This window comes from Manis javanica, chromosome 17 (genome assembly GCF_040802235.1).
Source record: "Manis javanica isolate MJ-LG chromosome 17, MJ_LKY, whole genome shotgun sequence".
Lineage (NCBI taxonomy): Eukaryota > Metazoa > Chordata > Mammalia > Pholidota > Manidae > Manis > Manis javanica.
The window spans coordinates 52,537,080-52,559,695 of NC_133172.1; the positions used below are offsets into that span (position 1 = coordinate 52,537,080).

The 22,616-nt window shown below is 50.2% G+C and overlaps 1 protein-coding gene and 3 non-coding genes across 5 annotated transcripts in view; 3 read left to right on the plus strand and 1 right to left on the minus strand.

Moving 5' to 3' along the window:
* The first annotated feature begins 1,562 nt into the window (after nucleotides 1-1,562).
* Nucleotides 1,563-22,616, plus strand: part of VAC14 (VAC14 component of PIKFYVE complex) — a 99,376-nt gene continuing 78,322 nt past the window's right edge. For both annotated transcript variants that reach the window (XM_073226165.1, XM_073226166.1), the window contains exons 1-9: nucleotides 1,563-1,975; nucleotides 13,725-13,875; nucleotides 14,188-14,355; nucleotides 15,192-15,254; nucleotides 15,841-15,948; nucleotides 16,467-16,576; nucleotides 16,888-16,994; nucleotides 17,955-18,089; nucleotides 18,585-18,737. In XM_073226165.1, the coding sequence (XP_073082266.1) occupies nucleotides 1,872-1,975; nucleotides 13,725-13,875; nucleotides 14,188-14,355; nucleotides 15,192-15,254; nucleotides 15,841-15,948; nucleotides 16,467-16,576; nucleotides 16,888-16,994; nucleotides 17,955-18,089; nucleotides 18,585-18,737 (1,099 nt within the window). In that variant the 5' untranslated portion in view covers nucleotides 1,563-1,871. The remainder of the gene's footprint in view (nucleotides 1,976-13,724; nucleotides 13,876-14,187; nucleotides 14,356-15,191; nucleotides 15,255-15,840; nucleotides 15,949-16,466; nucleotides 16,577-16,887; nucleotides 16,995-17,954; nucleotides 18,090-18,584; nucleotides 18,738-22,616) is intronic.
* TRNAG-GCC (transfer RNA glycine (anticodon GCC)) lies at nucleotides 10,612-10,682 on the minus strand. The gene has a single exon. It is a non-coding gene; the product is annotated as a tRNA-Gly (tRNA).
* Nucleotides 19,772-19,842, plus strand: TRNAG-GCC (transfer RNA glycine (anticodon GCC)). The gene has a single exon. It is a non-coding gene; the product is annotated as a tRNA-Gly (tRNA).
* On the plus strand, nucleotides 20,695-20,765 carry TRNAG-GCC (transfer RNA glycine (anticodon GCC)). Its single transcript has one exon. It is a non-coding gene; the product is annotated as a tRNA-Gly (tRNA).

Consider the following 22,616-nt stretch of genomic DNA (forward strand, 5'->3'; position numbering starts at 1 on the left):
GTTTCCGTGGGTCAGGAGTCCAGGATGGATTGAACTGGATTCTTGGCTCAGGGTCCCACAGGCTGAAATCAAGATGCCAGCCAGCTGCACCCACATCTGGAGGTTCAGCTAGGGGAAGATGCGTCTCCATCTCCCTCATGTGCTGACAAAATTCATTTCCCTGCATCCGTAGGACTGAAATCCCCATTTTCTTGGCAACTGACAACAGGGACAACTCTCAGCCCTAAAGACCACCACAAGATCTTTACCAGGTGGTCCATATAGAGAGTTCACTGTTCAAGTCCAGAAGCCCTCTCCATCTTCAAATTTCTTCTAACTTCTTTTAAAACCTCATCTGATTAGGTCAGACCCACTCAGGATAATCTTGCTTTTTATTAACTTAGAGTCAACTGATTAGGGATCTTAATTCTATCTTCAAAATCCCATCTGCTATATAACATAATATAATAATTGTTAGAATGACAGTTGATTATATTACATGTCTTGTTCACACTCACAGGGAGGGGAGGGGAAATATACAAGGTATGTACCGACGGCAATCCTGAGGGCCATCTTGGACTATTGTCTATCATAACCCCTTACTGGTTCTGTCCCACAGATTCTGATCTTTGGATTGAGGATAATGCTCCATTTTCAAGATTGTTAACAACTTTACATGCATACTTTTCACTCAGTGAAAAGTACCATCAAGTGCTAATGCTCATTGGGCTCCACGGTGGTCTAGGCCCTGTCCTAAGTCCCTGTCCACTATGGAAGCTTACCATAAGGAACTCTGATGCATTTCCCTATTACTTATCTCTAATCACACTATATCTATCAAGTGCTTTTTAAAATTTGACCCCATGGCTTCAATTTCTGTTCCACCTTTTAGTGTGAGACTCAATGCACTTGAAGAGTGTGCATTACAGTGGAACCATCTGGAGACCTGCGCTCGTTAGATTTGGGGCATCTGCTGTCTGTACCCCAGCAGGGCAAGGCGCCAGGGCATGGTAAACACATCCCAGGTCCAGATGGTGGGTTGACAGCCACTGTTGGTACCTAAGATTTTAGGTGGTAGACAGGTAGTACTGCTCCTAATTGAGAATTTGTATGTTTTAGAAAAATATATAACTGTTCACACCTATGATTTTAGGACATAAGCAAGGCTAAATAGGAATTTAAGATTATTTTAAGTGAGTTGATTTGAGAAAAGTATTTTTTTAATAATAGTACTAGTGGCTAGGATATGGCAAAAATCATATTGGTGTTACTCCAATGGGAAACACTAGCATGTGAGAAATTGGTGACTAAGTAGTAAATGAACTAGATTCGGTTAGTATTGAATAAATTATGCTAAGTGAGTCAGCCTCCAACGACCCCCTTCGTTCTCCTGAGCGGCTACAGAAGCCCACCAAGCGCCAAGCCTGAGGGCCTGCAATACTGGCCCAAACGCCTCCCCAATAGGATTCCAGAGGTGCGCGGCTGAAGGCGGAGAGAGGAGGAGGAGCCTTGCGGGGGGCGTGACCAGTTCACCTGCGGCCCTGAGAGGGGCGAGGCTATCAGGGGCGGGGACTCGCGGCGGAAGGCGGACGCTGCTGTGGGGTCACGTGATCCGAGTAACATGGCCGCTACTTCCTGAGCGCCGGCGGTGCCGGTCTGAAGCAGCTCGCGTGAGCCTTTGTGCGGCCAGAAGCAGGTGTGCAGGGGCGGGGTCCAGCCCCGGGTTCCGAGGCTGCACGCGGCGGCCGAGCGAGGCTGGCGGGCCCCGGGCGGCGTGGTCCATGAGCCGGCGCCGGAGGCAGCGCGGAGCCGCAGACTCCCCTGGTCCCGGCGCGGCCCTGGCAGCCGCGGGCTGAGGAGCGGGGCTCTGGGGAGCGCCCCGACCTGCCACCATGAACCCCGAGAAGGACTTCGCGCCGCTTACACCCAACATCGTGCGCGCCCTGAATGACAAGCTCTACGAAAAGCGGAAGGTGGCAGCGCTGGAGATCGAGAAGTAAGAGCGGCCGGCACCCGGGGTTGGGAGTGGGGAGCGGAGCCGGGACCCCGCTCTGGCTTTGCTGGGTTCCCGCGCAGCGCGGGGCCTCCCCATGCCTTCCCAGCCAGTATTACTTCCCCAGGTTTCAGGCCCTTGTCGCAGTGCTTTAGAGCGGAGATTGGGAGTCACAGCGTTGCGTCTGACTGGCCGCGTGACTTCAGCCAAGTTCATTAACCTCTTGGGGCTGCCTTGAGTATGAAGTGACTTAATTGTTTGTGTAATTCTAGGGCTGCGTGAATCGACATAATGTATGTAGGGCTTAGCACAGTGCCTAGCACATGGTGCGTCCTCGTTGTGGTCTCCATGAAAACCAGTAAATCAGAGAGTGGCCTCTGATGGGAGAGAGGTAGGAACCGTGAGAATTCGGTAGTGATCTTGACCTGCCTCATCTCTTACCCAGCTTCTGAGAAGTGACTGTTAAGTGACCAAGTGGAGAAATTTACTCGTAACCTCAAAATCTCAAGGCTTAGAGGACTATTTGTTTTATCTCTGTCATATCCCCCTTCCCTGGAAGTGAAAGTAGGAATAATCTGACCTTTCTTGGCTTCTGCGGTCTTATTACATGTATATGTAACCATGGCCTAATATTTTGCTTTATTTCCCAGTGTACAAAATACGGTGTTTCACTGGAATATTTTACTGAGATTTTTCTCCCATTATTTTACATTTATATTTTTTACAGTTAAATCTTTATGATCAAGTCAGGTGGGTGGGTGATTTCAGAAGATGCAAAGAAGTAAGCTGTGAAACTAGAGAAAAGCCAGTCTGAGAGGCGATACGGATCGTATTTCTGCCCTGTCCAGTAGGGTAGTCGCTGGCCATGTGTGGCTGTGTAGATTTAAATTGTTAAAGATGAAATAAAAATATTAAGTTCAGTTCCTCGGTCTCACTATCCCATATTGCAAGTGTTCAGCTATTGGCTGCCATGCTGGACAGTGTGGATTTTAGAACATGGCCTTGGGCAAATTCCTTACCTCAGGGTTTCTTAACATCAGCACTATTGACATTTTGGAACAGATCATTCTTGGTTGTGATGGGCTGTCCTGGGCATTATAGGGTTTTTAGCAGCATCCCTGGTCTCTGCCCACTAGCCCTCCATCAGTTGTAACAACCCAGAGTGTCTCCCAACATTTTCAGATGTCCTCTTGGGATGCAAATCACCCCGATTGAGAACTACTACCTTAACTGCTTGAGTTAAAACTCATCAACTAAAGGGTTTGGACCTTGCGAAGAGGTCCCTCCCATTCAATCTTATGTTCAGTATATCCAAAACCACCTAGCTGCGTCTCTCATCAAGCACAGCTTTCCTGACTGCTCTCTTTCCATACTGCTCCTTGCTGGTACCCATGCTCTCACTGATGCTAGGAAGTCTTAATGATGAGTAGTGCTGTACTGAATGGAGACCCCGAGCTGATGTATACATGTGGCCCCACGTCAATGAGTTTTACTGACTTTGAAGCTACGTGGACACGCAGTCTTGTCCATCACCCACTCCACTTCTCTGTCTGGTTTTATCATAGCATGAGTCATCTGTTGAGCCCTTAAATATAGAAATAATCATCTCAGCATTATTGTTGCCTCCAGCAGGACCTGTATAAGTCCTTTCACTATGCAAGCTGTTTTCTATGGGTTTTGTCTTCAATGAGATTCATTTTGCATTCAGCATGGCCCTGGGTTAGTGGAATTCAGAAAAAACCCTAAGGCCTTAACTGGTCTGTGAACTCCGTAAGAGCAGAGACCCTGTTTTATTTACCCTCAGCACTTGGCACAGTGCCTAGTGGCATTTGACAGTTGGTGTCTAAATGAATGAATTACCAAATATTTTTGGTGGGGAAATAACATTGCAGTCTAAGGACACTGCAACTCAAAGAGTACAGCCCACAGACCAGCAGCATCAGGATCCCACAGGGGTTTGTTACAAGAGATTCTCCAGCTTCACCCCAAACCTGTGAATTAGAATCTGCAATTCAGCCATATCTCTCGGTGGTGTGTGTGCACATTGAAGTTGGAGAAGCACTGGCCTCAGTGACCCTGCAGTCAATTTCCTTAATTACCCCCATATAGGCTGTTTCTCCAAATACAGTCATGGTGGGATTGAGGACTTCAACATATGAATTAGGGGGTCAGGGACACAATTCAGTTCATAACAGTGATCTTTTTTTAAATGATCACGTGTAAAGTGCTGTCCGCCCGATTTGTGGGGAGGAAGATAGAGACGCTTCCCCTTGTTTCCCTTGTCTCATTTATTTTGCACAGTTGCACTGTGAGCTAGGTAGTGTTACCCATTTCACAGATGAGGAAACAGAGGCTCCTGCAGGTTAGGTAATCTTCTCAAGGTTTCACGTTTAGAACCTGGATGAAAAACCCAGGTTCTTCTGTCTCAAGAGGCTTCTCCACTGCAGCAAATGGTTTTCCATACCAAAAACAGACTCTTTATTTAATGAAAGAAATTTCATACTTGAATACCTCCATGGTTGTTCTAAACTGCCACTTTCAGTTTTACAGAGTCCATCTGCTCAGGTGACAGGGCTGGTTCTGCCTGTGGTGTTTCAAGGAGGGATTAAAATTCCTAATAAGAGGAGGGTGTTTTGTCTTGATGACAGGCCTCTCAGACACTGAAAATACAGAAATAAGGGTGCTTGGCTCAACTGAGGGACCCCTGCACTCTCATATCTCAAGACCAGGCTGTAAGTAACCAGGATCTGATAGCTAAATGTGTGAGCCTGTTGTGCACAGTCCCCCGCAGCCTCACTCCTATGTGCCCACACAATTTTGTATAGGATAAGGCACTTCAGTTAAGATTTTTAAATATTATTTTCAAGTTTTTTTGGCTTTTAGTGTCAGGGGCTATAGTCATTGATCAGTCCTGACAAAAAGGCAGGTGAGCCCCCAGGCTCTGCTCTCCAGAAGAGTCTAGTGTGGGAGAGAAATGCCAGCAGGCGCTCTGATAAATACAGCGGATGCTCTCTCTGCTGCAGGAGCCCAGCCTCACTGCAGGCTGCGGAGACACGCCCTTCATGCTGACCTGGTGGGCTCAGGGTCAAGTCTCTAGTGCTCCAGAACTTTTGAGTTCTAAAAACCAGTAAACGTAGGTCCCCAGGCCATGCCCTCTGGGAGCATCAAAGCCAAGAGAGGGCTTGTGGGATTAGAGCTCCTGAATGATGCATCCTTTTGGTGGAGGGGAGTGGGTGGAGGAGGTGGGGGAGACAACGCTTTGTGATCAGGTAAAGGTTGAACTGTTGAGTTTGACCTGGCTCTTTGGAGCCCACCACCTCTGTGGGGAGCCACTGTTCATTACCCAGTGGCTAAAGACATTTTTGGCATATGGGTCAGAATTCCACCCTTCTCTGCTCTTTATCAGCAGTGGGACCCTCAGCAAATTGCTTCATCCAGGTGTCACAGACTGGCCACCTGTTTGGTTTGGCCTGGATCACAGGGCATCCTCAGTTGAGAAATTTCACAGTGAAGTTCAGGTTTCTCGCTTCTCTTAAGAAATTAGAAGATATGGCTCTGGGGGGGCCACATTCCCACATAGCAGGACAGGGTACTAGGGGCCTGACCTCCCACCTGGGACAACACGGGCCCCCCAGTTTGCTTCCTGTATGGGCAAGTCCATCCCAGCCCATCTCACCTCCCTTGGCCTTCTCACTTGTGTCTCCTGCCTAGCCTGCCCCCCTAAGCATCTGAGTTTGTGACATGTCTCCGTGCCTCAGTTTCACCATCTTTAAAAAAATGCACTTTGAAAACATTGAACTAAGTGAAGGAAGTTAGTGGAAAAGGCCCTGTATTGTATGATTTCATTTATATGAAATGTCTAGAGCTGGCAAATTTAGGAACAGAAAGCATTAGTGGTTGCCTGGGACTTAGGAAGGGGTTAGGGGAAATTGGGGAGCAGCTACTAATGGGCCAGGGTTTCTTTTTAGGGTGATAAAAATGGGCCTACATTGATTGTGGTGATGATTGCACAACTTGGTGAACATACTGAAAACCACTGACTTGTACATGTTAAAAGGGTAAATTTGTGATGTGTGAATTCGTTCCCAGTTTTTTCCAATAATGTCTGTAGTGTTCAGTTACAGTGTGAGGGAAGCACTCATTAAGTGGTCACAACGTTGTCACCTGAGATCCCAACCTGCCTCTGACTCCCTGACTCATTTCTCCTTTATAGTTTTCCCACTGATCTTATCCAGTGGACACAAGGCATATGTTGTCAGCTAATTCTGAGGCCTTTGCCAAAGGTATTGGCCTTGCTCAGAGGCAGAAATCCTGCTTTTCCCATTCAATTATTGGACACTAGTGAGCAAGTAGAGCTTAAATACTCAGCAAAACAGATGGAGGCGATGTTTACCCAGATCCTCTTTGGGAATTGCTGCCTGGATATGCTATCTGGATACAGCATGTGACACAGAGACCTGGGGCGGGTAATTGGACTCTCCAGGGAAAAAAAAGGCAGCAGCCCCAAGTCCATGCTGCAAGTCTTACAACACAGGATGCCACAGCTGGGCATGTATCTTACCCAGTGGCTTAATTTCTGGAACCAGGAGAATAGCAGGTGTTCAGTCAACATTTAGTGAATGAACGTGATCTCTTGGTGTATGTAAGATCCCAGTTTGTCTTTCTGGTGCTGACTGTACACCAATACTGTTATATGAACATGTGCAATGCAGAGCATGTTACATGCTTATTTAATTCTCTAAAAACATAAAGTCACCGAAATTACTAGCCCCACCCTACGGCCAAGGATGTCTCCTCTGAAGACATAGGAGCATGAGTGCAGGGGCTAAAGCCTCTGCCACCTTCCAGCTGGGGCATTGGGACATTAACCAGCTGAGATGGGATTGGGAGTAAGTGCAATGGTAAATGTAAAGTGCATCCTACAGGTGGTAGCTATATTTGAGGAGGGGCTTAGGTAACATAGTGGATAAGATTTTAGATCTTGAACTCAGAAGAGCCTAGGTTCAGTTTCTGCACCCCCCCTGCCGTAAGTTGTATGACCTTGTGTGATAAAACATCTCTGAACTTCAGTTTCCCCCATCTGTAAAACGGTTATTGTAGTACTTAATTCAGTTGTTCGTTTTCACGTTTAAATTTGATCATGCATGTTAAGTGTCCTGCACATTGCCTGACATAGAGTAAGTGCTTAGCAAATGTAACTTATTTCCTGCCTTCACAGTAGAAGACCAGGTCTAGAACTTCATTTCAAAACATCTCAAGTACACACATCATCTGTACTCCCTGTGTGTGGTGGAAGAGGGCTTCAGGGATGTCCACACTGAGTAGGGAGGGAAAGTGTACCGAGAAAGCCACGTTTCACGTGGGGCCTCAGTTCTACATGAGGGAAATATCCTCTGAAATTGGGTGTGCTCACTTCGCAGCCAACGTGGCTTAAGAAGATGGAAGACAAGCCCACTGGGGTACAGTTGAAAGGGCGTGGGGTTCATAGGTGCATCAGGGATTCAGATTATCTATGAGCTTGGCAAGGGGTCCTGGTTTCCCTGAGGTTGTTTCAAAACTGGCAGATGAGAGAATGATAACCACAGAGGTGGTCATCTCGAGGCAGAACTGAAACACATAGCATAGAGATGTGCTAAGGAAGTGGGCATCTCACCAGTCATCGTGCAGCCGGCGATTGTCACCAGGCTGTGTACAGAGGCCGAGCGGTCCGGTGGGGGGCTGTAGCTGTGTTGCTGAGACCATGGCCCCACGTTCTCCTTTGGCAGATGATGATTACAAATGTACCCGCCTGTCTGTGGCTTCTCCTCTTGGGAAGAGGGTGGTCAGTGTGGCACTTGGAGCTGTTGGCCGTGCCACATGCTTGGAGTTGGTCAGTGGGGGGGTTTGTGCCTTTTGGGGAAAGGGTGTTTCAGCCACCCTGCAACCCCTCTGATTGTGAGGTGGGAGGTCTGAGCAGACTCTAGAGGGCACTTGGTCAGGCAGGGTTTTCAGTGCTTTATAGAGGAAACCAGGCAGAAGCAGATTCTCATCTCATGCACACAGAACAGTAATGCCTGTGACCTTTATGTCAGTGAAAGTCCTGGGGATTTGTGATCGTGAGAGTGTCTGGGCCAAATACTAACTTCAAAACTAGTTCAGCCTCAGATGCCCCCACCTGTGGCTCTCAACCTGCAGATGAAAGAGGAGACGGTGTGGTCCTTTGAAGAGAGACCAGGCCTGGAACCAGGGGCACCCAGATTTTAAACTCTACTTCCTCTGCCTCCCTCTGTAGTCTCCTTTTTCTCCCTCGCATGTGTCCTGTGAAGTGGAGAGGCCAAGTCCTGTTGACTGGGGCTGTGTTGGAGCACCTAGAGGGGTGAGAGCACTTGTTTACCCCTCAGCAGGTGCCCTTCAGGTCACATCCTGGCATCCACATCTTTCCCTTGCCATCAGCCACAGCTCTGCTGACCTGGGCCCTTCTCATTATGCATTTTGGGACCCTGGTAATGGTACCCTTTGCTCTTACTAACTTGAATTATGACACTAGGGGCATAGGACCCTCCAAATAGTATCTTGATGAACCTAGCAGGTCAGGTTTAGGTTAGTAGACCGCCCCGTAACACTGATATGGCAGTGTGGGGCTTCACCCATGTTTGCCCCACACCTCTGCTGTCCTTCAGCTCTGCCAGCCTCACAGATCCAATCCCTAGGTGAAAGTTTACTGATCCCCACTTTCTGTATGCAGAACACTAGACTCAGAGAGAGGGTTGGCACCGGAGAGCAGAGAAGTATGGCCCCAGGATGTCCTCAGGACTTTAGCAAGATGCTAGAGATAGAAATGTGCATGAGAAGGAAAGGGAGATGCTCACAGTGCGTTGCCAAGCACAGAATGAAGGGTCACCGAGCCCTCCAGCATCCAAAGACTGACCACTTCTAGGATGGTCTGGAAAAGCAGGAGGCTGCGTTTGAGCTTCCTAGACTGGAGAGGAAGTGAAGCAGGAGCTTTCCCCGACACTGGGGCAGGTGGGAAGTGTATAGGGAGTGGAAGGAGCTGGGCCCAGTAAAAAGGTGGGTCTGGCTGGAGTGAAAGGTGATTCCGGGCAGCCGGGCAGTGATTCTAGCAAGAGTCAGTGTGGCCCTGTTTCTGTCCCCCCAAGTGCCAGGTAGGCTTGATCTGTGAGACAGCTTTTCCTGCTGTATCCCCAGGGTGACCCACTGGACCAGGCCCAGTGCTCACCGAGCTGATGGTGTCAGTGAGAGCATGTTCTCATGCTTTCCCCTCCAGAGGGAACCAGTGATTGTCATGTTTCCCTGCACGTGAAGAATGTTCTACCCCTAAGTGCAAAGGTGCAGACAAAAGAAATTTGGGGTTCCAGGGCCTCAGGACTCAAACAGGCTGTCATTTTTGCAGTGGCCTGGGGTGCCCTGAGTTGAGCCCAGGACTCAAGGTGCTGGAAGCCTCCCAGCAGCTGGTGTTGAGCAAATGCGAAAGGTCCTGCTGGGCCTTCAGAGTCGCAGAGTGGAACACAAATGTCCCTTGCCTGTCTCCTCCCTTCAGGCAGCCCTGTTATTATTGCAAACGTTAACCCAACATTAGAATCCCATTTCTCATACTCTTTGCCCAGTCAGTCTCTGTAAGCCTTCGTAGTCTTCAGAGCTCCCTACACACCACTCAAAATCCATACCACCCCCCACGGCAGATTATGCTTAACCGTCAGTGGCTCCTCACTGCAACCAGAATTGAATCCAGTCCCTTTCCCAAGCACATGCCTGGGAGCAGCTTCTCCAGCCTTGTCACCCACCTCTCCTCCACCTGCGTCCTTCACTCTGCCAAGCCAGGCGCCTCTCCTTCTGAGCCGGTGATCATGCTCCCCCCTCTCTCCGGGCTGCCTTGTCCAGAACAGCTCCAGAAAGAGCACACACTCATTCTTTAGCACCCTCACAGATGCTGACCCTTGTGAAGCTACACCTGCTCTCTCCCCACCAAAGCTGCTGTCATGCTCTTTCTCGCCTCCCCCTCCTCGCTTTGTACTCTGCTCAGATATTTTTTCTGTGCCTTGCATGGAAGTCCATAAGGACTTTCTTGTTTCCTCTTCCACCTACTTTGGCAGAGAGCTCCGCAAGGGCAAGGAATGCACCCTGTCTGCTGGCTCTGGGACAGGAAAGAGTGTCCTTCCCAGTTAGTTGCTCAGGGACCATTTATAACCTGAAACAAGGGGACAGGTGAGGAGATGGTTCCAAAATGGCCTGTGCTGTTGGCCGGGCTGGATCTGATCTTTGGACCCTGTAGAAGCCTTGTGGACGTCCCTACCCTCACTCCAGGTGCTGCTCTAACTTGTACCCAGCAGAAATGTGGCCTGGCTTCCCCCAGGAGTACTGTGAGCAGCCAGAGTTCCCAGGCAGGCCGTTGGAGTAGGAGTGGGGGGGCATAGCTGCTCTCAGTGGCTTTGGTGATCCCCACTTCCTGGGCTCCTCAAGAACAAGAGGACACAGGTTCTAGATCTTTGTGGAATTCAAGAAACTGCATTTTCATCAAGGGTGTTTAAAAATCACACTGGAAACAGGTTATTCACAGTTCTCAGACTGTATTCATAGTTTCCTTAGGCAGTGTGAAATCTTAAATTCAGTGTCTTAGAATTGAAAAGTTTTTATGTTGCTGCTGCATTGGCCGGGAATCGAACCCGGGCCTCCCGCGTGGCAGGCGAGAATTCTACCACTGAACCACCAATGCTCCAGCTGTCAGCAGCTGTCTGAGCACCTCCCTTTAACCTTAGTCTTCAGCTCCCTACTCCCCCCCCCATTACATGCTGAGTTAAAGATACATGTGGCCAGGCTCCAGTGCCACCACATTAGTACAGCTGCAAGGACAGAGAGCTTAGACTACAAAGCATGAGAGAGAAGGCAGGAGGCAGGTGTGTGTGAAGTTGATCTGCCCTCCTTCAGACCTCAGGAGAGAAACTAGAGCTCAAGTCCCTTCTTCTCAGTAGCAAAAAGCACCTTGAGACTTTGGGTGGCTTGTCTCGCCTTGGATGTGTGGGTCCTTCCAGTCCACATTCACATGTGTGTTAAGCTGTTTTACCATTCTCAGGTTTCACCACAGTTTCTGCTGAAGACTGGCCGAGACTGGGGGGGGCAAAGCAGGAGTCCCTTCACGTGTGAGGGGCATGAAGGCCTTGGTCTCACAGCCAGTTGTGCCTCTCTGGAGGCCCCAGCTGCTGTGGTTACCCTTCACTAAGCAGGGAAGTGTGGTTAGAGATTCATAGCACCCCTGACTACTACAGGCCAGGGTGGTGGTTGAGGGTGCCAGCTTCTACCCCAGGATCTCTGTGAGGGGAAGCCTGCCAGGAAAAAGCAGAAAAACAACACTACCATGGCCGGGAATCAAACCCAGGCCTCCTGTGTGACAGGCAAGAATTCCACCACTGAACCACCAGTGCTCCAGCTGTTCTTTGGCACATCTGCAGGGCTTTCGTCAAGGAGCTGCATCTGTTAGTCCTCAGAATTGTGCTCTGGCCAATTACTGAGCCTTACCTGGCTGGTTTGTCCAGTTTCGGAAACCAGACGGGTTTATACAGAACCATCCTTGCTGGGCCTTATTACACTGCTTTGGGACTGGGGCCTGTGGAACTGGTGTTGAGCTTCCACCTGTAAGCCTGGGTGGTGGGCTTGGTGGAATCCACCCTATAAAGATCAAAGGAAAAGGTATCTTACAGGCCATTTGTGCAGCCCCTTCCTGGTTCCCATCTTTGCTCCCACATCAGCCAACTCAGGAGCCAGGCCTGTTCACTTCTGTGCACCTAATACCTAACACAGAATAGCCGCCCCATAGGACTTGCCGCATTGAATCTTTGTTAAGCCATGTCAACTGAAAGACCTTTTTTGCAGGTGTTGTCACTGCCTCATAGGACAGCACATTTATTTTTGAACAGCTGTAATTCCTAGCTGGTTCCTGACACTGAGCTGGAACTACACACACTAATTGATACCCATTGGACTTGAATGTTCTTAAAACTCTTTGAGCTGACTTGAGAGCCCTATTTATGCACAAGGTAAGCAGTGAACCTGCGATGACTGGACAAAAATCGATCAGACACTGAGTCCAGGCACTCCTTTGAAAAGTCCATAATCTCTAGACTGCCATCAAAACCCCTTCAGCTGCTACACTGGTTCATCACACCTGGATGATGGACCGGGTCTTTCCCTCCCCATCCATCTCTCAGCCTCTTAAGACGTTCTTCAAAACGCTGCTCTTCAAAAACCATAAGAAGCTTCCCTGTTACTCATGATGTGAAATCCATTCTCCCAAATCTGAGATGCTAGAATGCCAGAGCCAGTGCATCCTGGTTGATTTCCCTCAGCCCTCTGTTGTTTAGGGCCCAGACCAGCCTGGCTAGTCGCCTCTCTGTGTTTTGGTAACACATTCCTCTTGCCTGAAACACCTCTGTTTCCTTCTCTCTCCCTGCCTCCTCAAGGTCCGGCTGAAATCCACTTCTGGGAAGACATCAGGCCGCCGCTCCCCTCGGTTTATCTGGGTCATTTATGCCACCATTTTCCCCCGTGAGGCATCTCACCACAGAGACACTGTGAGCTTCTGAAGGGCAGAGTGTCTCGGCCTTTGTGTCTACTGCGCTCAGAAACAGAGCCTGGTCCCTGATGGAACCAGGCTCCACTCTGCTCTCCTCCCCTTCGGGCAGGGCCTGCCTTGAGGTCATGCCCCTGGGTGACCACGGGTCACCTCCCTCCCGTAAAAGTGGCCCCCCTCAGACCTCCCTCCTCCCTGTTGGCATCATTCCCCAGCCGGACACCTCGGAGGCATATCTATACCTCTTCCCCTCCCTCCCTCCTGCGGTACGTGGGCTGCGAATGCATTCTTTCCCACCACCTCAGCCATGTCCACACCCTTCTTCCTGCCCCTGAGAGCTGTTGTGTTCTCCTGTGGGGATTTACCAGTCCCGCCTCTCCAGGCTCCCACCAGAAGTGCCTGGTTAACACATAGGTTTGAGCGTGTTACCCCATTGCTGGAAAACTGGCCCTGGATTCTCTTTTCCTTGAACTGTCCGTAGCCACTCCTTCCACATGCCAAACTCCTCCTGCTTCCCTAAATAAGCCATCTTTTCAGAGCTCCTTGCCTTTAGCCAGCTTTCCCTGCGCCTGGAATGCCAGTCCCTGCCTTCCTTTTTCTTGACCTGGAAAATGCCTGTGGGTCGTTTTAAAATCTGACTCACATGGCACCTCCCAATCGGCCTAAGGAAATTACTAGCTTATGGCATTTTTCTGGCTTCTGTGATCTCACTTCTGCAAAGTTGCTGCAATTTCCCTGTGTGTCGATCTTGCCTATTGAACTGGGGCCCAATTCAACACCATCCCTGGAAATAATGACACAGATGCAGAGACCCTCTTGGGTGCAAGAATGGAGGGTTGAACAAGTGTTGAATCAAGACAGTTGATCACCTGATAATGCGCTGCAGGCTTTGGTCCCCAGGAAGTCATTCACTTGCATTCTCCCAGATTCCCAGAAGTGAGAGAGCTCCACTGTTCCTCATTCTGTTGTATACAAAGGGAAACTGAGACCCAGAATAGGGAAATAATCGTGACCCAGCAAGCCCCTCCCAGCTGGCGACAGAACTGGGGGAGGCTGACCCTGAAATGCCTGACTCCCCATTCCTCTCTCCAAACGTCATCTCCCTCCCTCATCCCAGCCCCAGGCCCTGGAGCTGGCAGCAGGGGTAGCCTGATTCCACTGTCCTGCAGCCCCTCTGTCCTCTCTCTCCAGGTTGGTCCGGGAGTTCGTGGCCCAGAACAACACCATGCAAATCAAGCATGTGATCCAGACCCTGTCTCAGGAGTTTGCCCTGTCTCAGCACCCCCACAGCCGGAAAGGGGGCCTCATCGGCCTGGCCGCCTGCTCCATTGCACTAGGCAAGGTGGGCCTTTCTCCTGGAGGGACACATACACTGGTGGTGGCCTTGACTCTGACCCCTGAGACCCAGCAGGGTGTTGCAGACTGGTGCTTATTTCATTATCTCCACGCTAAGACCAGTGAGGCTGGTGTTGCAGCCTTGCAGCCTGGATCCCTGGCATGGCCCCTGTCCTGGGAGGCTGACTTGCAAAGAATCTCTAAGTTCAGCCCACACAAAGGCTTGAGCGTCTATGAGGGAGCTGAGATGTGAGCTGGCACTGGGGGCTGGGGACCTGCTGTCTGGCCCATTCTGAGCTGTTTCTCTGCCCCATCGCAGGACTCAGGGCTGTACCTGAAGGAACTGATTGAGCCAGTGCTGACCTGCTTCAGTGACGCAGACAGCAGGCTGCGCTACTACGCCTGTGAGGCTCTCTACAACATCGTCAAGGTGGCCCGAGGGGCCGTGCTGCCCCACTTCAACGTGCTCTTTGACGGGCTGAGTAAGGTGACCACCCCTCCCTCCAGCTGGCTGAGCTCACTCCACCCGTCTCCTTGACCGTCCAGGTCCTTGAGGTCCTGGGTCCCTTTTCCCAGATGCAAGAGGAGCAGTTAAACATGTGGCAGCAGGGGCACTTGTCTGTTCAATATAGTAATAATTTCTTTAATGGGCTTATATTTACATTTGTGGGGTTTTTTTTTCATTTCTCTATTAATTCATTTTGAATGTGTTTTATGAAATGATCAGTCCACCACAAACTGGAGGGAAACATAGTTTGGAAAGCACTAAGCTCCCTTACAGGAGGTGAAGGTGGTGAGCCCATAGCACAGGCTGTATTTTCCCTGGCAGGAGAGCACTAGCCCATCAGCTCTGGAAGAAGCTCTTGGAAACGCTTTGGTCCTTCGCACACCTCCTCAGTGCCTCTGTGGGCCTCACAGAGCTCCACCCCCCGGCCGCAGAGCTGCTCGGCGTTTCTAGAGTGTCAGCCTTGCGGCTGCCTCAGTCCCCTCCTACGGGAGTAGAAAGACAACCCAGCATTTTAAGATGGGAAACCCCTGAGGGAGGCCAAGGGGAAGCGACCACCAAACCCAGTGGCAGCAGGTCACAAGGTCCCCAGCAGATCCCAAGGTCCCCGGACAGAACGGGAAGTCGACTGCATCTCAATTTTTGGGCCGACTTCCATTTTGCCCATCCCACCTCCCCTACCTTTCCTTGATTTAGTCACCGAAAGAGGTACCCTTCACTGTTCCAGGCTGTACTGGGGCTGCAGCCGTGGGTTTTCAGGAGATTCCTGGTCTTAGATATGGACTGTGACCATTTTTCTACCTCTGTGCCTCTCGCAGTTGGCTGCTGACCCAGACCCCAATGTGAAAAGCGGATCTGAGCTCTTAGACCGCCTTTTAAAGGTATTTGTACTTGGTCCCCACTTTTATTTTTAGAATCTGTTTCTTCCATCTTTACGGCTTACAAATTCATTCACTGGAGATGCTCTCCCTAATTTTAAAAATGCCTTCATTTACATACAGTAAAATTGACTCTCTGGCTTATAGTTAGTTCTGTGGCGAACGTATAGTGTTGTACCACCAGCACAATCAAAATGCAGATCCATTCTGTCACCCCATAAACATCTCCTGGGGTTAGCCCCCCACGGCAAAGGAGACTGCCCATTGCCTCCTACACCACCTTGCCCCCAGTGACAGGGGTCTGCTTATGCTAAGCTCACCAGGGCATTCAGTCCAGACCACACAGATGTATGGTTTTATCATTATTAGTTCTCTTAACTTTGATTCCTACTTTTAATCCATCATATTTTCTTGTCCTTTGGCCTGTGAGAGGGTGGGTGCTTCAGGGGACCTCTCCTGCCTGGCTCGGGCTCTGCCATTTCCCTCTGTGGCCACCTGACCCCGGAGCCAGCCCCAGGCCAGTAGTTCAGCCAGCTGAGGCAGCCCCTGGCCTCTGGCTCTGAGCAGCTCACATGTCTTTGACCCACAGGACATTGTGACGGAAAGTAACAAGTTTGACCTGGTGGGCTTCATCCCCTTGCTGCGGGAGAGAATTTACTCCAACAACCAGTATGCCCGGCAGTTCATCATCTCCTGGGTAAGGTCCAGCTGGAACAAACCTGTAGTTTAGTAAAATCTGTTCTCTGGCACACCTGGGCAGTTCCTGTGGCTGCAGAGGCCTCGTTGTTATCCCTTCAATAGCCAGTGACACCAGATAATCCAAACACATTTATTCAGCTTTGTCCCCCAAGCCCATCATGTTAGCCCCTGACAAGGGTCCAATTCTTCCCTTTTCCTGGGAAACACCCTGATTTCTCTTGGCTTTGGAGCCAGTAGTGCCACTTCTAGCAGTCCCACCTCTTCCAGCTTATCTGTCCTTTCCCGGGCATTCCCTTCTCCCCATGACTTCTGAATCTCCTGGAGTTAAGTTACTGTTCCTTCTCTCATTTAACAAAAGCAAAAGCTGCTAGCACCCCCTGTGCCCTGGGCCACCTGCAGAGCCTTGAAGGGCTGCCTCAGTCGGGCCCCTTCTCACAGCCCACAGGGTTGGTGAGGAGGAGGTAAGGGTTCTCGGGCTGGTATAACTTCCCTTCCTGGTTTCTTCCCCTGGGTCAGATCCTGGTTCTGGAGTCCGTGCCAGACATCAACCTGCTGGATTATTTGCCAGAGGTCCTGGATGGACTCTTCCAGATCCTGGGTGACAATGGCAAAGAGATTCGGAAAATGTAAGTTGGGCGAGAGGGCAGGCAGCTGCCACTGCCAGGGCCCCTCAGTGTGTATGCATACCCCACACCCAACTGATGAGCAGCCACGGGAGAACAAGAAATTTATGCTTTTCCTCCTGGCTCGTGTGCTTCTAGCTCTGAGAAGCTAAGCACTGGTCAACCCCAGCTCTGAAAAATGTCCATCTGACAAATTCAAAGTATAGTCCCCCCCTTTGGGTGGCTTCTTGCCCGGAGCAATAATGGGCACCAGTAGTGGCTCCTCCAGCCCCAGCTGGCATATACTATTTCCCTTCTCCTTCTCTCACTGGTAGGTGTGAGGTGGTCCTTGGAGAATTCCTGAAAGAAATTAAGAAGAACCCTTCCAGTGTTAAGTTTGCCGAGATGGCCAACATCCTGGTGATCCACTGTCAGACCACGGGTGAGTGTGAAGGCCCCAAGGGCACCGCCACCTCAGAAGCACCTTTCTCTCTCACCAGCTCAGAAAGAGTCCTGGTAGGAGTGTAAACCGGTGTGATACCGGATCCTGGAGCAGTGGAGCGCTGGGTCCTTAGGAGAGAGATTCGGGTTCTCCAGCAACGTGGAGGCCCTCTCACTTGGTCTGACTCTGGGGGGAGTAAGATCTGGAGGCCCTCTTGCTGCAGGCTCAGCACCAGCACTAGGAATTGAGAAGCTTGGAGGTTAGTTTCTGTTGAGTACCCAACCACAGCAGAGCATAATTGCTCAACACAGCAGTCACTTACTGTTGGTCAGGAGGCTGTAGGTCAGCTGGTCAGTTCTGCTTACCTGCTCCAGGCTTGGCTGGGCTTAATCATGCCCCTGCAGTCAACTAGAAGGTTAGCTGAGGCTGGATGGTCTAGGATGGCCTCACTCGTGTCTGGCAGTTGGCTGGCTGTCACCTGGGGCAACAGGGACAATTGGTCCATGTATCCCATCATCCAGAAGGCTGGCCCAGGTGCATTCATATGGCATCAGCGAGGTCCCAAGAGATAGGCCTTTTGAGGCCTAGGCTTGAACCAGCTACACCATCACTTCTACCACCTTCTGTTGGCCACAGTTGGCCAGCCCAGGTTCAAGGACTGGGGAAATGAGCCCCACCCCACGATGTGAGGACCTGCAGGGCCCCATTACCAGGGACAGGGACCCAGGGAGGGTAGAGAACCGTGGCTGCTCATACAGTTTGCCATAAAACTGTTGCTTTGTCCTGGCACGGTACCGCCTAGGAAGCCAAAGGCAAGGAAGGGCAAGGGAGTGTTGGTGAGGCCAGAAGCAGTACAACCGTCGGGCCCCCTCCAGTCCCATTCTTTAGGCAGGGCCAGGGAGAGAGAGCATTCCAGCTGGTCCTGCTGGCCCTCCTCGGACCCTCTAATTTCTCTTCCAGATGACCTGATCCAGCTGACAGCCATGTGCTGGATGCGGGAGTTCATCCAGCTGGCCGGCCGGGTGATGCTGCCCTACTCTTCTGGGATTCTCACTGCCGTGCTGCCATGCCTGGCCTATGATGACCGCAAGAAAAGTATCCTTCACTCTGGACACAAGGAAAAAGAGCAGCCCAAAAGGGGGTGTGAAGCTGTAGGACCCTGGAGTGGGAGGGGTGGGGGCTCCCTCAGGACCCATCACACCTCCAGAAAGCCCCTAGCACCTAAGGAGCAAGCAGTGGAGCTGAACACGGGCTGGGAGAGCAAGGGCAGCACCAGAGACAGAGTTAATGCCCACCCCCAACGCCCACCCCGGTCTCCAGAACCTATCTGGAGCAGCTCTTCTGGGTCCATGGTTCCAAAACCCTCAGCTCCCACTGCCCTGCCTTGGGTAAGGGAAATCCTGTTGGTGGGAGGTCCACAGGAAAGGGCCCTACAAGAAAACATAGGAGCGTCTTGAGGGGACTTGGTCCAGACTGCCTGGCTGTCTGCTAGCATATCTCTGGGGAGGGCCAAGCCCCTGACCAATGCCAGTGACCTCAGGGTCAGGGAAGGCTCCCTGGCGGGGCGGCTCCTTACATCAGTGGACTCAGGCATCAAGGAGGTGGCCAATGTGTGCAACCAGAGCCTGATGAAGCTGGTCACCCCTGAGGATGATGAGCCTGATGACCCAAAGCCAGGGGTGCAGAGGCAGGCAGATCCCAGCCCCGAGGACTCCCTGGCAAAGCAGGAGGGAACAGCCGGTGGTGAGTAGGCTCTGCTTCCTGCTCCTTGACTCTGAGGGGCCTCACTTAACCCACCAGGGCTCCTCTCCATATGGTAACTCCCTGAATTCTGGTAACAACAACCCAATGAGGTATAAACTGCTATTATCCCCATTCTACACATGGGCACAGAGAAAACAGTAACACAGCCAGGATCTGGTGACTGCTAAGTGGTGGATTTTGGATTTGAACCCCAGCAGCCTTCCTCCAGAACCCATGCTCTTAACCCTTACTGCCGCAAAGACCATTAAGCCTTTCCCAAATCTTTCTCTAGGTTCAGCCACAGTAAACAATTGTTTTCAGTGTAGGAAAGTTTGGAGCATGGCAGGAGTACAGGCTGCAGGGCTCTCTTGAATCTTGGCTGTAGACATCCAACCACCCAGAAGCTGGTTCCTTTACCAGTTATAGCAGTGGGGCATGGGCGGGGGGGGGGGAGGGTAAGAAAGCTCTAGCCACAGCTTACTTGGCTCTCGGGAATTCTGCCAAAAACCGTATCTTTAAAAAATGAAATGGCTCTACTCTCCTTTCATACCCCTCCTTTAACATTATTGTCTTTTTTATCTGTAACATGAAGAAAACCCCTTTTATGCTGGTTGGAGTCTGGAGTTTGACTCTGTAAGTGTTATCTAGAACTAAGTCTTTTGTTTAATCTCTTTGGGCCACTATCCACACTGAGAGTTCACTTATCAGTTTTGGTGTGATGTTGCAATCAACCAGTGAGTAAATTGATAGAGAACCTAGTCAAATCTTTAAGGCTAACAGATTAAAGTGTGGAACCTGCCCCTAAGAAGCCAAAAGAATTTCTAAAGCACTTTCTCCCATTACCTTCTTGTGCTTTTTTTTTTTTTGAATATCTGTGTAGAATATCAGGCACGTGTGCCCCATGGGCCCCCTTCTGTGGGTCTGACTGATAGAATCTAGCATCATTCCATGCTCCACTGTCTCGGGCATTAGGTTACAAGCCTCTGTGAGCTACAGCAGCAAAACAGCTGGAAGCAGAATTGTTCTCAGCTGGAGCATTGGTGGTTCAGTGGTAGAATTCTCGCCTGCCACGCGGGAGGCCCGGGTTCGATTCCCGGCCAATGCAGCAGTGAGAAGCTTTTTGGCACTAATTTGAAAAGGAAAACTTGGGGAAACAAGCTAGCTACTGTGGGGAGAAAAGTTAGTGTGGACCTCCCAAGGCAGGAGCTTTCTTAATGAGAGAAACTGGAAGAACCTTAGGGATAGACATATTTTGTCAACTTTAACTGATGTATGACTATTTTATTTTACTATCTTTTCATTTTTTGATTCTCATTTTAGACAATTTGAAAAGTAGAGAAAAATATAAAGCAAGACTATCCCTACCAAAGTCAATCAGTATAATTGTGGCATATTTTTTCCATGGCATATGTATTTCAGATCATACAATTTAATTCCACAACCTGCTTTTTTTGGCTTCAGTAATCTTAGTTTTTCTTTTAGTTTGCTCTGTTTTGTTTTGGGCTTGACAAGTCACAGCACACAGAAGCTTTGAATTTTTTTATACTGACTTAAAAAGTTAACACTTCTTATTATGTAGAGTCAAAAGGTAGAATAATAGTTTCCGAGTTGGAGGGAAAGAGGAAATTGGGACTGGCTGCCCATGGATGCGTAGTTTCTTGGGGGTGATGGAAATGCCCTGGAATTAAGTGGTGATACTTGCATAACTGGATGTACAAAAAAATCACACAGTTGTACACTTAAAAATGATGAACTTTGTGTCATGAAATTTTATGTTATATGGATTATATCTTAATTGTAAAAAAAAAAAAAGTGGTTCTTCCTCCAAAGTGTAACCCAACAGTAGCAGTCCCAGCCCCACCCTTTCTGCTTATGTGGCAACGAGTCAAGCTGTGTGGGATGGAACTGCTTTATTCTGTGGGTGGTGGCAGCTGCTGAAAAGAACTTGCCAACACTAGCATTGGTGGTTCAGTGGTAGAATTCTCGCCTGCCACGCGGGAGGCCCGGGTTCGATTCCCGGCCAATGCAGCATGTTAAATATTTTAGATAGTTTTTCTAAGTATTTTTTAAACAACTCCCTTCTCAGGAGAATCTTATCGTAAACCAGGATACTTGCAGGCAGCTTGATTTCGGATTTTATTGCCTCATAAAGAGCATTCATCAGATGCAAACTTACTTTATAGTGGTTCCCAGAGATAGCAACCGCTAATTTTGGGTTTCCACACACGCTCTAGATGCACTCAGCTTATAACTAATTAGCACTTTACCAAGGTACCGGGAGAAGGTCCCAGCAAGCCAAGACAATGATGATTTAGCTGCCCAGGCTGCAAGTCCATCCCAGCACCACTGCTTATTCTGCTCCCATTCAACCCGGGAGGACCACGTAGCCTAAGGCAAGAACTTCCTGCCTGGTCTCCCTCACCTAGTGTCTCCCTCCATGACTCAGGCTGTGTTGCTGCATCCCACCTGCCTCAGTGCACCACCCCAGGGAGGCTCGTCCGCCAGGCCCTGTGTGCGCAAATGTGTGCCCACCCGCGCTGCCCCTCACCTCTCAGCAGCGGGCTGTGGTCCGGGCGGGCCCTCAGTTATGCCATGCTGCCCCCAGCCCGTCTCCACCTCGCCCCGCCATTTGGGGGATCCACAGCAGTGCCCTTTTCCGATTCTGGGTTCCTGGGGCACTCCATGTGTCCTCCCTGTTCCCCCCATGACATCCCCTGATTCTCTCAGGTGTCATGGCCTCGATACTGGCGTCAGTATGGCCTGCCAGCAAGTCCTGGCCCTGCTAACTTCTATCTGCTGCCCTAGGACAAGCCTCTTAAGCCTTTCTGAGTCTCCAATTTCTTATTTATTAATAGGTAACAACAATAATACCAAAACTATAGTGTGGTGGTGAGTTCCACACAGGAGATTTGCATATAAAGTTCTTAGCACATGGTGCAGGCCAAACACCCTGTAACAGGTGCTTTAGTGTCAAGTCGTTGGAATCCACTTAGCAAGGTGCTCAGGGGCAGGGCCTCTGCTCCCTTCTTTTTTATCATCAGTATTGCCCAGGTGGTAATGGCCCCCCTGGTGGGTTCTAAGCAGGGGGCCATAGAGGGTCAGGGATGGCAGTTCATGGGACAAGTGAGGAGCAGAGCCATAAATGGTTTTCAGTGGAGGGCTTGCCACTGCCACTGGCATGTGTGTAATGGCATCCATCCATTTGCAAAGCTTTGATGGGAGTGGGTATGTCAGCACCTTCTGTACACACTCCAGATGAAGATGTATCAGACCCCGGACCTGCCTGCACTGATCGGGGACAGATCCACAGATGAATAATCACGTGACACTGGGTGTGGTCACAGGACTGGACACCAGGCCAGGCTTCGGGCAGGTTATTTGAGCTGGGTCTTTTCTTTCTCCTTGGCTTCCACTCTCCCCCTACTCCTACCCCTGTTTTTTACCCTGGTTTTAAAGGACATACATGCTCCCTGTAGGGATCTGGGGGTGGGGGGTGGGGGGACAGCGGAGACATTCCTAGCCAGGCAAGGTAAAGGAAACAAGTTACATCCATTGTCTGACAGGTAGATTTGGCAGCATGTGTCAGAAGCTTTAAACATTTCAGGATTCATCCTTAGGAAATAAATACAGGTGTAAGTAAAGTTTTTCATTGCAAACAGCTAACAAACATTAGCTTACTTATTGTCGACACAAGCCTATGGTGGAACTCTGGGGTTACCCCATTATACATACAGGGGAAGAAATGGAGGTGAAGTGAAGTAACCTGCCCAAGGTCGCACAGCTAGTGAGAAGGGGAGCCAGGGCTCAAGACAGTTCCAGGGGCTCCTGAGTCTGCTCACAGTGCTGTTCACACTGCAGTTCTCTGAGGAGGGAATTAAT